This window comes from Dermacentor variabilis, chromosome 4 (assembly GCF_050947875.1).
Source record: "Dermacentor variabilis isolate Ectoservices chromosome 4, ASM5094787v1, whole genome shotgun sequence".
In the NCBI taxonomy this organism is placed as follows: Eukaryota; Metazoa; Arthropoda; class Arachnida; order Ixodida; family Ixodidae; genus Dermacentor; species Dermacentor variabilis.
This window is the reverse complement of record NC_134571.1, coordinates 92,551,347-92,567,947: the sequence shown is the minus strand read 5'-3', so window position 1 is coordinate 92,567,947 and position 16,601 is coordinate 92,551,347. Positions and strand designations below refer to the sequence as shown.

Below are 16,601 nucleotides of genomic sequence, written 5' to 3'. Positions count from 1 at the left end.
TAATAATAATAATAATAATAATAATAATAATAATAATAATAATAATAATAATAATAATAATAATAATACGCACTAACTTATAGTTGTACGACTTAATATTTTATATTGTCATTATTACTCTATTATTAGCGCAAGTGTACCGTGTTAGTTTATTTACACAAGTGTCCTCATTTCTCATAGATATAGTTTGTTACCAATTTCACTATTGTTTATGGCATCTTAATTTTATGTGTCCTCTGCAGTCTTTCACATTATACTACACAGAAGTCTGAACTGTATTTTCTCACTTTGCCACGCATGACGTATGATCTTGCACGCAAAGCAACAAATGAAGTCTCTTCCGGAGTACATTGATTGATAAAGAAAAAGGTTCAATTAAGACGTCCACATTGCTTGTTTAGACTACCACTTTCACTAGGTTGACTGACTAGAAAGACTGTCAGGCGAAGGGCAGAATGCACAAAATTTTTTTGAGGGCTCGCTAGTTACAGGCGATGTAGCTGTTAAACATTATCATAAATATGGCATAGTGTTTCAAAACAGAATGCTCTCCTTAAACGTACAGCTTAACGGCACAATAATTACCTTGTTGAAGCTACCTTCCAGGCAATGCAAATAAGTGTATTGGCGACGACGTCCACAGGAATAAGGTCGGCAACGCAGTCTTTAGAAAGTAACAATGACGGCAGCAAGCCCATGCTTATCTGCAAATCATGGCGGAAAACAGTGGTATCTTAGCATCCCGCTAACGAAGCTGTGAATGTGTCACTGTCTTTTTGTATGCAACATGGAAAATGTAAGATCGAAGATAAGACTTGACGAAATGTTTAATTTCCACTCACCGACACGGCGATTCCTGTGCAGGCCTTGTAATTGTCTATCCACCCCTTTAAAGGAGAAACAGATTGTTTCAATAGCCTCGCCCGGACCGAGCGTATCGTATGCCCATTATGAAAGCTGCAGTTAGGCTTTTCTTGCTTCTGCATTGCGCACGAAGTGCTACAGCTAACCAAAGGCAAAGCTAGCGCACGCATAGCGCGCGACGTCGTATCTACGACACCGTGGTCATTACATGTCACAAGATTCTTGACTCAGCAGACGAGAAAAATTCGTAGTTATATGTAAACCGAAATAACTCGCGCGCCAAAGACAAGTTGTACGCAGGAGTCCCCACAGCCTTCTGAAGTTGTAGAGGTCTGTTCTGTCACTGCTCCAAATGGATCCGTGACTGTACATACGCTTCGTTGTATCCTGTGCGATTCTTTCGTTATACTCGAGTCCTTTAAGACATTTCGCTGCATAAGAGCTTTTCACTTTTACACTCTCAGCTATATCTCACGCATGTTCCCGTATGGCGCGCTGGTTATGCCACGCCGGCTTTTCTTTATACAATGCGCCTACACATGCATCGTCGGTACCGACCACACTGCCACATGTAGTCGTCACCCCCGCCGCTGCCGCTTCTGCACGAAATTTACTGCGGAACTCCCATATATAGGCGTACAGTCATGGCCTTTTTAGAACATTTTCCACATTATTCAGCGCATGAGCTTGAAATAGTGGCAGAAGGCAAAACACACACGCACAAGAGCTAATTACTGTCCTGATTTTGTCCTGGTCTCGAGTATGGGTGCTAACTATACTAGCTGCAGCTCCCCTAAAAATCTAAAACTATTCGGCATACTGAACGCTTACCGGCAATGGCTCCTTCCACGATGCAGTAACAATAGAGGGCCTGACGATAGCAAGGGGAAGCTCTCTTTGTTTATCCAGCAAAAGAGACTCAGTAACAGCCTTGCTCAAAGCGTAATTATTCGGCTGGCCAAACTGAAGGTCGCTCATAGATTCCACAGCCTTCTCACCTAAAGACCTGTCATTGACAAAGCGACACATCCCATTAATAACACGTGCACTGACATGTGCTGGACGCCTATATATTGAAGCTTGAAAAATATAACATCGCTAGTTCTAGTCAAAGATAGCCCACTATTTCAGTTAGATTTCTTGACGAGGCAGACATGTCTTGGGTGACAAGTCATATTGTCACTATTAGCTAATTTCACCAACTAGCTTTTTTGGCAAAATAGGTGTCTGTTTTTGCTTGAACTGCAACTTCTGCAACTTCAATTTCATGCGGTATGTGGTAACTAACAAGGTTCGCATTCCAAGTACGATATGAGTGTCTTGCAGTACGTATAAGCAAGATCTTTCTCTCTTTATTTTTAGTACGTATGTTGACGAATCCCAGAAAGCAGTTGTTAGTGAATTCAACCTTAAAACATAATCCATATATCGCTTGAATGCTTAAATATCGCGTGGCAGTTTAAATGACACTTCATTCTTAAGCCACCGTCATCCCAACGTATTTCTTAGTTCCGAATTTGTATTGCTACCGTTCATTCACTCTTCTAGCACGAGCAGACATTACTGCATACTAAAGCGAATTTTTCGTATGTTAATTGGGAAACCGCTGTGGTCATCAATACTTACTCAGTGATTTCGATAAGGCTTTCCGCGTCTATAGGAGCTGGGTACACCATTTCCTGCACTTCTCTTCTACCCCAGCTAATATATGCGGTTGACACATGAACAAACGCCTGTAAATGAAGAGGCGATGCCTTTAGAGGTTGCACAATAGCCAAGCATAGCTGGTAAAAGCCCCAGAACGACCTCCATTAGACGTTTTTACTCTTGAACACTGAAACTTGTGAATGTTGTCAGGGCATGGCAAATTCCAGCGAATGAACTACATTGTAATATGGACTTTCCGACGTCGTTGTAGGAACGCCACTGTGAATGAGGAAAATTCGCATTAGTTAAAGACGTTTTTCACCGAATTCGTTTGCTCCCTATGAAACTAGGCGGCGCTTCCGGCTCGCCCAGCCACTCCTTGCCTCAAGACCCGCCATGGTACCTTAGCAGCAGCCACTTTACAGCTGGGATGGCCGCGATCTGATAGGGGTAGAATGGAAGAGCGCTCCTGTACTTAGATTAGCCAATGCCTCCTTTACTAGATGCCTGCCGCGTTGTCCGGTAATCTCGGTTCCGGGCCCTCTCCCTTTTCTCTCCTCTGCGAAAAGGCAACGAGCGCCTCTCATGGCGAACGCCTGCAACTTAAATCACGTGCTGCAGACTCGGAGATTACCAAGGCATCTTTCGACGTCTCGGAGGCCCGCGATAACGCACGCTAACAGACGCCCGCGCATATAACGCGCTGGCGGATGCATTCAGCCGCCGCTGCCACATCCGCCGGAAGTTGAAAAGGCTACGAGCGCCGCCTCACGGAATTTATGCTGAACTAAGGGAACCGCCGCTACAATAGGAAAGCGAGCAACGCGGCGGGCATCTAGTAAAGGAGGCATTGGATTAGCGTACACGTTAAACAACACAAGCTGGTCGTAATGAATCCGGAGACACCAGCCATGGTTGCTTAGTGGCTATGGTGTCGGGTTGCTGAACACGAGGTCGCGGAACCGAATCCCGGCCACGGCGGCCGCATTTCGATGGGGCCGAAATGCGAGAACACCCCTGTACTTAGATTTAGGTGCGCGTTAATGAACCCCAGATGGGCCAAATTTCCGGCGTCCCCTCACTACGGCGTGCCTCGAAATCAAGTCGTGGTTTTAGCACGCAAAAGAGCAGGATTTAATTTTTTGTCCGGAGGCGCCCACCAAGGGATGTCGTCAAGCCCGTGTGTCGCTTTGGGAAGTTGCATCCCTGAGTTTGATGGATGTGATTTCTTGCCTCTAACCAAAGAGCACTGTGGTTTAATTCGTGCAATTTGGCATTCTTACGTGGATATTTGTGGTAAAGGGTGGCTAGCTCGTGGTATTTCCTGAGGATGACGAAGAAGCATCGAAAAAAAAAATGTGCTCTAGTGGTCCCTGTGCTGAAAGACGTTCTGCTAACTCTGCTCTGATTGCAGCTTCTGTCCTGTTATGTGTCCATAACGTCGGAATAAAATATTAACCCTCCAGCTACCTCAAACCAAGGCGTTTTGCTGTAGCAAAACTTTTTTTGGGATGATTTTGATCGAAGGCAGAGTTGTTAGAAAAAAGAAGTACGGTGGTCAAATAGTATGGAAAAATTTGTCGGCACTCGGTGGTGCTCGAAAACAATTTTTTTTTAGGTATCCACAAATGTCCATCTCCCCTCACTACAACTGACTGAGACTGGCTCATTGGCTTTCGCGCGTAAGAAATGTAAGGGCATTCATTGTTGAGCATGCCGACCATAGGGTAGTTTGCATCGGTTACATATATATGTCCCAAGTTGGTCGTTTCGTCTCGAGCAACTACGTAAACGAGTAACGAGGGATAGTGCTTCTTTTCTACAAGCTGCCGCAAGCATTTTACAAAATTGCTGTTCTAAGCCTGGATCGTCGAAGTGCGAGAAACAGTGATGGTGATTTAATTCAGGAGCAGAAAGTATCTGTCCCGGCATATAGTTTCTTATGGCCCTGCCCTGTGCGCACCCTGCACAGTGGTGCGCGTACGAACAAGGCCTAATGAGCTCTGAGGGATGAATATGCGACATTTGCATGTGCTCTGAGTGCTGTTTCCTAAAGCTTCGTGTCGTTCACCCAGTCAGTGTCGACGACAGCCGCAGGAACAGCGGCTTGCTGTGCATACCCGGCGTCATGCGCTTCCATTGTAAACAGAAACAGTGGAGGCAGGCTGAGCCAAGCAATGCAAGCGTCATAACGTGATCAAACACTGCGGCGCCCACGGAAAGGTGGCGAAAAACGTCCGTATGAACAGTAACGTGATGTAAAATTATATAAGGAACCAATTCATGAGCCGAGTAGCGATGGCAGTGGTGGTATTGATGAAGTGCACGACTGGGAGTATAGACTAAATTTAGTCTCCTATATAAGGCGCCACAAATCTTACTCGCCGCTTTAGGAATATGATAGGAAAGCGAGAATATAACGACATGAAATTATGTGAAAGGAAATCAATCAAATGACGAAAGAAGACATGTCGCGACATTGCAAGTTATCCTTATCTGTAGAGAGCGCAAAATGACTTACACAAAGGTTTGGCATTTGCCTACAGATGTCTACCATGCTCCGTGTGCCCATAACATTCAGCTGAACCACTCGTCTGAAAAATATTCAAGTTGCAATTTCGAGGTTCAGAGTTACAACATTTCTCGAAATATTTGCAGAACGCTAATGGGAAAACTATGCAGTTAAGCTTGACGGAATGCAAAATAAATATCAAACACCAATGTGCTTTCTGATTATATATGCTGCTCAACAAGCGTTGTTCTATCAGCAATACTTAAGGAGTAAATATAGTTGAAAAGTAACAAAAAAACGCGACCTTTGATAAAGGCACAAGGTCGCCTTAATGTAAAGTCCATCGATATTTATTTTTTTTTTTTTGCAAATAGAGGAGGTGGTGCTCCTACACACACAGCGTTTACTAGTCGAAGGAGGTTACCTTGGAACGAGATCTAGTTTTACCGTTACTGATGAGTATAGCTACTGCGACGAAGCATGCGTTATACAAGAACAGACCTCATCTTTTTCCTGCCTGTATAAAATTTCTTCACTCACTTGAGCGAGTCATGAAACATGACTGTGGCCGCGAGGTGGAAAACGACCGACACTTCTGCGATTATGATGGCCATGTCAGTTTTACTTAGTCCCAGGTATGGCAGAGCCAAGTCCCCTCTTACTGCTGCTACCTTGCTGCGGGCGCCTGGAATGTCTCGCTTGAGTCGTTGAAGTACCTTGGTAGAAAAAAAAAAGAAACAAAGTGAATGGAACACGCTGATACGAACGGCAACGTTGCGTTTTACTTGGACCATGATCTGCTTCTGCATTTGAGAGCGAATTGGCATGAATAACACTTTGACGTGATCCCCCCCCCCCAAAAGAAAAGCGCAATTACACAAGTCAGTGACTCGCCCTTGCTTCGTTATTTATTCTTTTATTCAGCGTCTTAATTGCGTCAGAGTTTATCTGAGATACACTGGTCCTGGCTTAAGGTCATTAGGTTTTTAAAAACTTAATTAGCGAATTTTGTTAATTAGTCGATTATGCATTTCAATTGTTTGTGCATGTCCGCCTGTACGAGTAGACCAACTCATGGACTAGAATTGTACTATCTGCCACAGGCATTTTTGGAAGTGTTCGCAGCCAACGCAGTTTGTTGCTGTGACCACGTGACTTTTCGTACCATGTCCGTTGAAGGTTCGTTCATCGGAGCGCACGGAAGAAGTCACCAAAATGACCGCACCGACTGGCAGTTGGCCGGTGCCGTCAGTGCATTCGCAGAGGGAGGGGCAGTGTGGAAACGCTTGCGTGATGAGTGGCATCGAAGCCTGCTATGGAAAATGACGATGGCGAAAGCGCGAGCCTCGGCACAAGCGCGTCTCTGTGACCTCGTCACTTTTTGTACAATCTCCTAACACACCGCCGGATTTTCCACTTCACGATCCATATAATGCTTTCGCATTAAAACAACGCGGAACAAACGTTTAGTACAAAAAGCTCCATTTGCACACGCACAGGTATGACCCGACGGTGAAACGACCTGGTAGTCGTTACGGCAATGAAAGTGCGTTGCTTGATATGATTTGCAATTATCAGATCGAAGTTAAATATTTTCGCCATGTCAGAGACACTCCCGAAAAAATATTGAAGAGAGGAAAGAAGAAAAGTCAACCAAGGAAAAAAAATGTCACAGTTTTCGCCCGAAAGGCGAAGCATCGATTACAATAGACAGTTTATTAGACAGTTCTACAAAGTAAGGATATATTTATCGGTCGTATAAACTTGCAAATGTTTGCCTGCCAGCTAAATTAGTAGGCATGGTGTCGCGCGTGCACAGACAAACAAAAACACCTCACACGATGACCGCAGAACTTGTTGTCAAACGGTGGTGTAAGGAAGAGCAGCAAAAACAGCGGACGAATTTTCATTCGTGCTATGTCTCGCTTCGAGACGAACTGAGCGGCGAGAATCCTGCGCGCACGAAGCCATCAGCCCTCGCTGCGCCAAGACTCTGTACCCATCGAACATCGCTTTCAAGATAGCGCCAACGCGGTCGTGCTCAGCGGCGCCATATGCAGGCTTCAACACAACATAGTTAGTTATTTGTTACTAGCGAGGTTAGGGGTGCAGAGAGACTTCAGTCAAATTGAATGTGCACAAGTACATTTGGTTTAGAAACGCCAACGTATGCTATTTTGACAGTGGTAAAACTGCACTTTCAATAGCTACCTTATTTACAATACATATATTTCAGCGTGAGTTCGAGTGAGCACATCAGGTTACTTCGCGGTCTAATCTTTCTGACCATCAAAAGAAAAAAAAGTTCGGCAGCATGCTACATTCTTTTGACACGTGAAGGCGAAAGACTGCTGCACACGTGGTAATGCATTAAGTTATACGGCCGGAGGGGTCAGACTTCTTGCAACGTATGGCGCTGTAGGTCGACCTCTTCAACGACATATGCAAGCACCTAAGGCACTACCTAAAGGTTCTTCCGTTTCTTCTTTCGCTCTCTTTCTTTCCGTCTTTCTATCTTTCACTCTTTCTTTCTGTCTTCCCTTGTTCTCGTTTTTCATTGTTCTTTCGTTATTACTATTACGATATCATCGAGCGATGCTCAAGGGACGAGCCGTCGCGAGAACGACGACGAAGTGGGTCTGTGCCCTTGGCGCGAGTGAATGTCGGCCTGGTGCTCTGGCTCCAGTCCAGTGTAAATAGTCTGTAAATAGCCTCTTTCGTCTGTGTCTTTCTACACGTAACATTACTTTCTTTGTTTATTTCGTTCTTTATTTCATCCCTTCTTTCGTTCTTTCTTTCGTCCTTCTTTTCTTTCGTTTGTTCATTCATATTCAGCCATTGTAGCTTTACATGCTTATGTGGGTGCGAGCCATTCCTGGTGATGACATTTTTTGCAACACTGGACTAGATGCCGCATTTCCGTGTATTTAAGGCTTTCGCCTTAAAAATTGAACTCGGCTGGAATACTTGCATTGGAAAGGCAGCAATTCAGCACAATCCAGCACGGCAACGCCTTCCGCATTTTGTGCGGTGATCTTCCGCCTGGCTTTTAAGATCACTCGCTAATGCCTCTGCGTAACAGCGCTGATTGTGTCCCTCAAGGCTGCGATTAATACGCCGAAACCACATTGCTGAGGCAATAACAGCGTTCTAAATCTGTAGAAAAGGGACGGCACAAGATGTACACTGGCGACCGCCAACTCTCCACTCTTGCACGGTACGCGCAGAAGCGCTCTGTACGCGGTAGCAATTGCAGCAGTAGCTAGTGATATAAGCACTGTGGTTTGAAGCACTACAGAAAATAAAAGAAAGAAACGCGCTATTCGTTTCATGAACAAGGATATAGCTCGAAACCGAGGCGTGTTTCGAGACCGAAAATTTTGAGGGAAAAGAACACTGCCGGTATGTTTCTCTAGCTACCGTACCTTGTTTTTGTTTGCTGTGCACTGCCAATTCTACGGCATAGCGCACTTCCATATATGTACTCTAGAGATATTCTAGAGACCCAATTGCACAAAGGACGCAGGGGTGATTTAACTCCTTGTGGACCTCAGAAACGTAGCAATCGTTTATCGTGTATGCGCTGAATCCCTTGGTATGATCACATTCATGTCCACTCAACATTACCAAACGAGTATGCGGGATATGTGGGCTGCAGTGACAAAGACGGTCAATAAATAACAATTTGAATTTTGATTTCCCGCAAAAATTGTGCAGAAATCATCAACGGTGATTGCCATTATAACCGTTATGCTATTATAACGAACGAACGAACGAACGAACGAACGAACGGACGGACGAACGAACGAACGAACGAACGAACGAACGAACGAACGAACGAACGAACGAACGAACGAGCGAACGAGCGAACGAGCGAGCGAGCGAGCGAGCGAGCGAACGAACGAACGAACGAACGAACGAACGAACGAACGAACGAACGAAGGAACGAAGGAACGAAGGAACGAACGAACGAACGAACGAAGGAACGAACGAACGAACGAACGAACGAACGAACGAACGAACGAACGAACGAACGAACGAACGAACGAACGAACGAACGAACGCTTTTCTTGCCGAGTTCGACCTCTGCCCAACCATGAAAAAGGGCGAATGAGGCAAAGTAATATATTCGTTTTGGAACGGTTATTTGACCTGTGTAATGCTCTTAGATCTGCATCTGTTTTCGCAAACAACGAGGCAGGAAGGATCTGACCCACCGTCATGTTCACTTCTATTTCCCTCTCAAGATTTACCGGCAATTTGGCAGTTTTTCCGAAAGACTGCATCATGGCTCTACAGTCTACAGTCCTGCCTTAATAGGAAAGGGCGTTGCCAATAATTTTCGTGATGACATTCTTCGCCGTGTCTCTTGGAAAGATTAGGCACTCTTTATACAGGAACTTAATTACCCAACTGGTACAGCTACTCGAATATTGCAGTGATGTCAGCTGTTAAAGATTATGTTATTGTCTCTTCTGTGTTTATTTGTCTGTTTTGTTGAAGGCGCTTTCGCGACTGGGGTATGCAACTTTCCTTACAACGTGTACTTTCTAGTCGGATGCAGACCAGGTAATTCTTCTGAGCGGGGAAAAGCGAAGGTCGATTTCTGAGCTGGCTAGTAAATCTGGTTTCGGTGTGCAACAGTCACAGATTCTTCAGTTTTTGTCCTGGTACATAAAGTGTAGTAGCTAAAAACAGCTGGTTTCCAAGCTGTTCATCTCGTCACTGCAATAATCCGTCGTATTTAACTTCTCAGCGTGATGAAGAGCGTTATGAAAATTGATTGTTTGGGGGATCAAAAGGTATTGCAGTAAGTGTTGCATGGTGTTGAAAACGTGAGGATCACGGTTCATTCTTTTTATTGCGATAGCAATTATATGGCCACTCCAGACCAACTGTCGCCGTCGACGTCGCCGTGAGGTTCCATACAAAGTGCCATAATTTTGCGCTTTGCGCGTGGTTAGGGGTGGATGCGAGAGGGAAAGCAAGCGAGGGTGAGCCGAGTTGAAGGGTGGCTTGATGCAAGCTGTCGTCCCGCGTGCCCAGCGTTGGAAGTCACGTGCTCAAACGCGGGCTAGAATTGGGGGAGGGGCAGAGAGGAGGCAGGTGAGCGGACTGCTCTTCCTCCACTTAGACGGTGGCTGTAAATGGCTGTCCGTGCGGCTGAGCGCATGCGGGCCGTGCACCATACCGTGGAGGTAATCTGCGGTGGGGGCAAAGCTTGGATGAGTCGAGATTGCTGGTCGCTTTACGTGGACTGTCTTCCCGCTTTCCTAGTGCCGGAGGTCACGTAATCTGAAATGTCGGACACGCGTTGAAGACAGCGGCAGCCCGAAGCGTTTGCTCCCCAAGTCCAACACTCTTCATATTCAGTGTTCGCGATCATCGAGTGAAGTCTGTTGATGTTTGCCTGTGCGAGCGTGACACCATGCTTGTTTACTTTATTAGTAAGTGATTGCTCACTGCAGTTTATAGGTCCGATGAGGCTGCGAACCTTACTTCGCATAGTTGCCTAATACCTTATGGAGTTTGCATATCGAAAGGGAGCCCTATAGAGTTTTGCGAAGGTCTATGGGCGCGCCTTGCCCCGCCACATCTTTGTTGAAATAGTCGAGTGTCCGCGGCTGCTGTGGGAGACGGATGAGGGCTGCTGCCAGGTAATTATCGGGGTAATAGATACAAGAGCGCTCCCGGTCTGGTACTCGGCCACGACGGGAGTCGCACGCGCTTGATAGGACACCCAGCTCATAGTATGTTAGCCGACGTGCTACCGCCAGACTCCTTTAAGACCGTAGTGGTGGCGAAATTGTAGAGCATCCACCTCGTATACGCGAGGTCCTGGGTTCTAACCCCTTGCCACAGAATCCACAGTTTTTTTTTCTTATGAGTAGAGATGCACCCCTACTTTCATCTGGGTTGGTTACGTGGGTTTTAATCTGGAAAGGGGGCCCTCTAGAGTGTTACGGATATCTCTGAGCGCCCTTTGTCCCACTGCAGCTTCAGCGCAATAGTCGGCCATCCATCGCTGCTGTGAGAGGCACACAAGTCACGGCGCCGGGTATCCACCGCTATAGAATAGGTATAGGCGCCCTCCCGGCCTGGTTCTCGTCTATTGCGACAGTTCCGGATACTTGCAAGAACACCCACCTGATGGGAAGTTGTCGGCATGGCACCGCCAGACCCCTTTGCATTTGCAGCCACAGGCTATAGTGGTAGAGCACTTGTAGGAGCTCGCATCTCGCATCGTATCGCAATTTTGTGCGTGATCTCAGAGTACCTTTTGTCCAACCGCAGACGGCCTTGTCAAAGAGCATCACCGTGGCTGTGGGAGGCAGACGGGCGCTGCCGCCACGTACCTACCTGGTAAAATAGGTACAAGGGCACTCCCGGCCAGGTTATCGGCCATTGTTGGATCTCAATGTTTGAAATAGGGGCCTTTCCCCGACCCGAAGGCGTCCCTACTGATAGGTGAATGGAAACGTTACACCGGAAATGGCCGTCATGGGAGCGGCCAAAACCTCCTTTTGATTTGTTTGGTGTGCTGTTTTTCTTGGTTCTTGCATAGCAAGCGAAGCCATTTGTAGGAAACTCTCCCATACAACGCACCCCTGGAAATCCGGACGCCTGGCCGGGGCGCCGTTTATACCCATTTATAAGCCAGTGGGTATTTTGTGGTAGGGACCGAAACACACACTTCCTGCGCCCAAGCCGGGATTCCTAGCCACTGGGCCATTGCTGCGACCGTTTGTGGGGCTGTAGACGAATGAATATTGACGTTATTACTGCGAATTCATTTTATTTCAAAATGAATTGCAGGTTATGTTTAAGTTATTGTTCCTGGGCGGGCGCTACATGCTCATAGGGGACGTATTCTTCCTGTTGCCAACAGCCGCGGCACTGGCAGAACGCCGAAGATGCGCTGCGAAGCGTTAAACCTTATTCTACGTGTGCCGCAGTGACTAGGGCTCACTATTGAGGACAAACAACTGCCGCTTGTTCATTACACTCTATCTGCCGTTATGATCCCCGTGTGGACGGAAGTTGAAGCCGCACTTACAAAGAAGCAATGCGCGCCGCACTCTGTAGTACCTAGGAAAACGCGCATTAGAAGCAAGCATCCCCAGCAAAAAGTCTCCAGCAAATGTCCACAGATGTCACTCTCGTAACTCTAGCATGCTCACGACGTTCAAGAAAATACGAGCAAGATGCTAACATATACAGATACGTGGGCAGTCACGGCCGAGCGTGAGGAGAAAACAGTCGGTTTGTCCCGGAAGTGCACAATTAGTTCTCAGTATTCTAAGCGCAGATTTTCAATTAAATCAGCCCATTTAGTTAACGGAGAGAAATGTATTTATTACGACAGAAAAGCTGAGAGGTCGGCCTGAATCAATGTTCTGACCTGCTACTCGGCATTGGGGAAGGGGGAAAGGGTATAGACAGAAAGAATAGCGAAGACGTTGATTATGAGGATGAAGGTGGTTGGGAAAATCTTGCACGCTCCAAGACTCTTCAAAGTCCGTTGTCCAGTCCGCTGTCATACAAAAATTTGTTGAGAACCTTCCGACTATCAGGCTGATGACGAGGATCAGGCGAAGGTCCCAATAGATTTTTTTCAGTTATTGGTCCAACGACAAATTTGGACAAGATGTCTGTCAGTGATTTTCTCTGTACATCAAATCACGGGCATATGGACAACAGTTGTTCTGTCGTCTCAGGAATAACGCATTTCTCACAATTCGGACTGCTGGAGCACCTTTCTTTTATATTTCTCTTTTAGCTCCCAAATAATATAAGTCCGCCCGGCCGATGAGATGTAGGTAGCACCGGATGAAGGCCACACCTAGTCGTAATCTGTGCAGCGAGCTTGGGTTACACCTCTTCATGTTCGGTGGTATCCGTATTTTCATCTCTGTATGGAGTTGGTGAAGGCGGTGATGATGATGACCCGGTGTGGCCCGATACACTCCGGTATTATCGCGCAGGTGTCTGTACACCAACAGGGCATTAGTGTCTGGTCGTAAAAATGGGATGGACACTGGCGTCGCATTAATGTGGGCCACCTTTGCCTCCGCGTCGGCGAGTTCCTTTCCATGTAAGCCGCAGTGTTCCGGAATCTGCTGAAACTCTATGCTATGGCCAGCTCTTAGGGCGACATCATATGGTTCGATCATCTCTTGAGCAAGGACCTAGTGGGGTCCCCATCTAAGGGCACAATCTATCACCGGAAGTGCCGGCTTGGAATCGCAAAATATACAAGTCTGATGCGGCTCCATCAATATATAACGAATTGCCTCCCGAATGGCAACAATCTCTGCGGCCGTTGAGGTAGTTTGGTGGTCGAGATGGAAGCGCTTTCTGACTTTCATGTTCGGTATTACGAATGTCGTGGTTGAAGTGGTTGTTGACACCGACCCGTCAGTAAATATGTGTATTGTAGGAAGCGGCATATTCTTCAGATATATGGGTTAAAATAAGTTGCTTATGTCCACATGAAGGTATACGTGATTTTTTCCTGACCCCTGGTATTGATAGATTCACCACAGATCTTGACAAAGTCTACGCTGGTACGGCCGCTGCTTTTGCCGTAGTAAAGCCTGAGGCAAGGACGGTCTCATGACGCGAAAGAGGGAGAAGTGGTTCTTGTGGGGAAGGACGAAAGGCTAGCAGTATTTTCTGCAACCCATGCGGGAGCACGGCTCAGTGCCAGCAGGGTGGAGGAGATGGGATTAAAAGATAGAGAGGGTAGGAGGGAGAAAGGTATAGGGTCGTAGAGATGGAAGCGGAGTAGTGGCGGATCAGGAAGCACGAGGTGGTGGGATGGCCGTTAGGCCATCCGTCTTTGTAGAAATGTCCTATAGTCTCGCCGAGAGCCCCGACGAGTCGAGCTACTCGACAACATTTAGGAAGGCTGGTAGCTGATTACGATAGGGGAAGAGGATATCTTCCTGTCGTGAACATGGGAGCCCCAGGCGGTGGAACTCTTGCAGAAGTCGGCCGCGGTGCTACAGGTGAGCAGGGCAGGCCAGCAGGAGGTGCTCCAGAGTCTCTGGTTCACCACAGGAGGCACAGGCTGGCGAGGTGGCTTTCCGAAGGCGGTGCCGATGGGCTGCCGTCCAGTAGCAGCCAACTCGCAGTCGGAGCAACAACGAGGCATCCCTTCGTAGGAGGCCGTGCTGTGGAAGAGGCCGTGGAGTCCGGCCCAGGGATACCCGTTTGTCCGGGTGGCAGGCGATGATGTGCCGGTGCAGCCTGTGTCTCGAGAAGTCTGCGGCCGTTACAGCAGGGCTGAGGGGGGCGTTTGAGTGGTGGGCACTTTTTGCAAGACTGTCCGCCTCTTCATTGCCCGGGATCCCCACGTGTGCCGGTAGCCAATGCAGAGATACTGAGCATCCTGCGTCCTGAAGGGCCGCCAGTCTTGAAGAGAGCAGCGCTACCCCAAGGCTAGCCTTGTCAGGGTCCTGCACGCAGAGCATCGCCGTCTTTGAGTCGCAGAAGATGGCTGCCGGGATCGCTTGTAGCTCCTCTGCAAGTAAGTCCACAGCAAGGTGAGGTTCCGAGAAAGTGTTGTATGGACGTAGAAGGCGAATAGTCGATAGAGGGTGACGTTTATGGCGGGTCAATAGTCGAAGGTATGCCCTTAAAGGTTCGCATGAGAGATAAGCGTCTATAGGAGGTACACGTGCTCCAGCAATCACGCTCTTTGTCGAAGTGCAGCGTGGCAGACCAAGGCATGTTCTCAGTGCTTGAGCTTGTAAGCCCTCCGGTGTACGTAGGCAGGAGGGGTGAATGTTTGTAATAATTGGTAAACTGTATCGCAAGTAGCCTACGAAAAGTGATTCATGCAGCTGGAGCAATGATCTCTCTGACGGGCCCTCTGACACTTGCTTAGATCAGGACAAGGTTCGGTCAATCATGCCTCCTATAAATCTGTGGTTTGTTACCTACGGCATGGCTGTGCCGTTAATCGCAATCTGGTAGCGGTGCATCGCCTTGCGTATAAAAGCAAGGAACGCCCACTTCGCAGGTGCCAATTGTAGACCTCGCAGCTGAAAATACTTCTAGTTGACCGACACTGCACGTTGCAGTTGTCTAGTTAGGTGCTTCAATTCATGCCAACAGTAACAGTAAGAAGAAGCATACTGACGCAAACATCCTGCCTGCTTCATGTCATTCGCACTAGTTCGCAGCTGCCTATGCTATTCGCGGAATGTGTTTTTCCAGCTAGCCTGATGTGGGTTCAGGGCCCCTGTAAAGCGTGCTCTGGCATCAGCGTCGAAATTCACCGAGCGGATCTTTCACAGCTGCCGCGATGACGTTACGCAAGCTCTGTCGCTAGCACTGGCAGCGTTTGGCAGCAAAAAAATTTCTACAGCTGTCAACGACGTCATTGAGGGGCAGCTGCTTGCGCATTTGGTGGCACTCAGCTGCCTTCTACAGCACAAGAAACAACCTCCCTCGGCTTTTTTCTGAAGCATAGACAGAATAGGAACATGACTAGGTTGTGCGCAACGTAACAAGATATTACAGTGGCACCCTAGAGAAAACCACCTACCTCCCGACCCAGGAAGCCGAATAGAGGAAAATAGGTCGTCCTGAGGCGGAACCTCGCCATTATAGGCTGCCAAACAAAGGACAGCAAGGGAACTGCGACTTCAAATGCTGCAAGAAGCCTCTGAAGCAAGAAACTATCTGAAGCCTCTATGCCTTCCGAGAAGCTACGACGGAGATGCGAGGCCTCCCGTCAACACGCTTCACAATGGCATTTCAAGGCGGCCGTTAGATGAATACTTAATTATTCAATACCATAAGGACCCAGTTGAATTGCGTGCAGGTATATTTGCGTGCGTGTGCGTGTGCGTGTGTGTGTGTTAGCACACTGCTCCTGAAATATGGTTTTCAAGTTTTTTCAATCGAACCGTGACTGGATACAGTAACACATCAAATGTTTTTATAAAATGTGTACTGTTAATCTGCCTTCTTGAAGCAATAGCTGCAGACATCAACTTCAATAAAGCATTATCATTGTAACCCAAGAAAAGAAACACGTGGAAATAAGGTCGTACCAGCAGTTTTCGTCCGTCTCTATTATTTCTGATATCTTATCGTTTAGTTTCTTTTTTCTAGCATCAGTTATAATTTCAAATTTCCCCTTTGTACACACTCATTAGGTGCTTACTATTTGCCACCACACGTCACGTACTCTCAGGCGTTCTAGCACCCACAGCATACGCATATCGTGCTGAATGCACAAGCGCGAAATGATCGAGCAGGCGTAGCTGCATATCCTCTCTATCCATGAAGTAACTTCATTTTACTGAAGTGCCGAGCAGATTACAAACATTATGTTTTTAAGAATCCAGTGGAATGATATTACCTCGCACTTGAACAATTCCTCAATCCTCGCCTCGGCTTCCACACCACGCTTGCTCCGCACCAAAAGATATATCCGCTTTACCGGGCAAGAGCGCAGCAATTTTTCGAGCAACACCTGGAATGTAGACATCAACTTCATTATTTCTTATTGAGCAAGAATATTAAAGTGTTTTTTTATTCGTAACGACATTACTGGGAAAAG

General features: G+C 47.2%; 1 protein-coding gene across 2 annotated transcripts in view; it reads right to left on the bottom strand.

The window, feature by feature from the left end:
- The window catches only part of LOC142577853 (fatty acyl-CoA reductase 1-like), a 41,327-nt gene that overhangs the window by 11,605 nt on the left and 13,121 nt on the right, over nt 1-16,601 (bottom strand). For both annotated transcript variants that reach the window (XM_075687288.1, XM_075687289.1), the window contains exons 3-9: nt 16,401-16,514; nt 5,564-5,739; nt 5,033-5,105; nt 2,491-2,597; nt 1,696-1,870; nt 843-887; nt 586-704 (exon numbers count right to left, since the gene is read on the bottom strand). In XM_075687288.1, the coding sequence (XP_075543403.1) occupies nt 586-704; nt 843-887; nt 1,696-1,870; nt 2,491-2,597; nt 5,033-5,105; nt 5,564-5,739; nt 16,401-16,514 (809 nt within the window). The remainder of the gene's footprint in view (nt 1-585; nt 705-842; nt 888-1,695; nt 1,871-2,490; nt 2,598-5,032; nt 5,106-5,563; nt 5,740-16,400; nt 16,515-16,601) is intronic.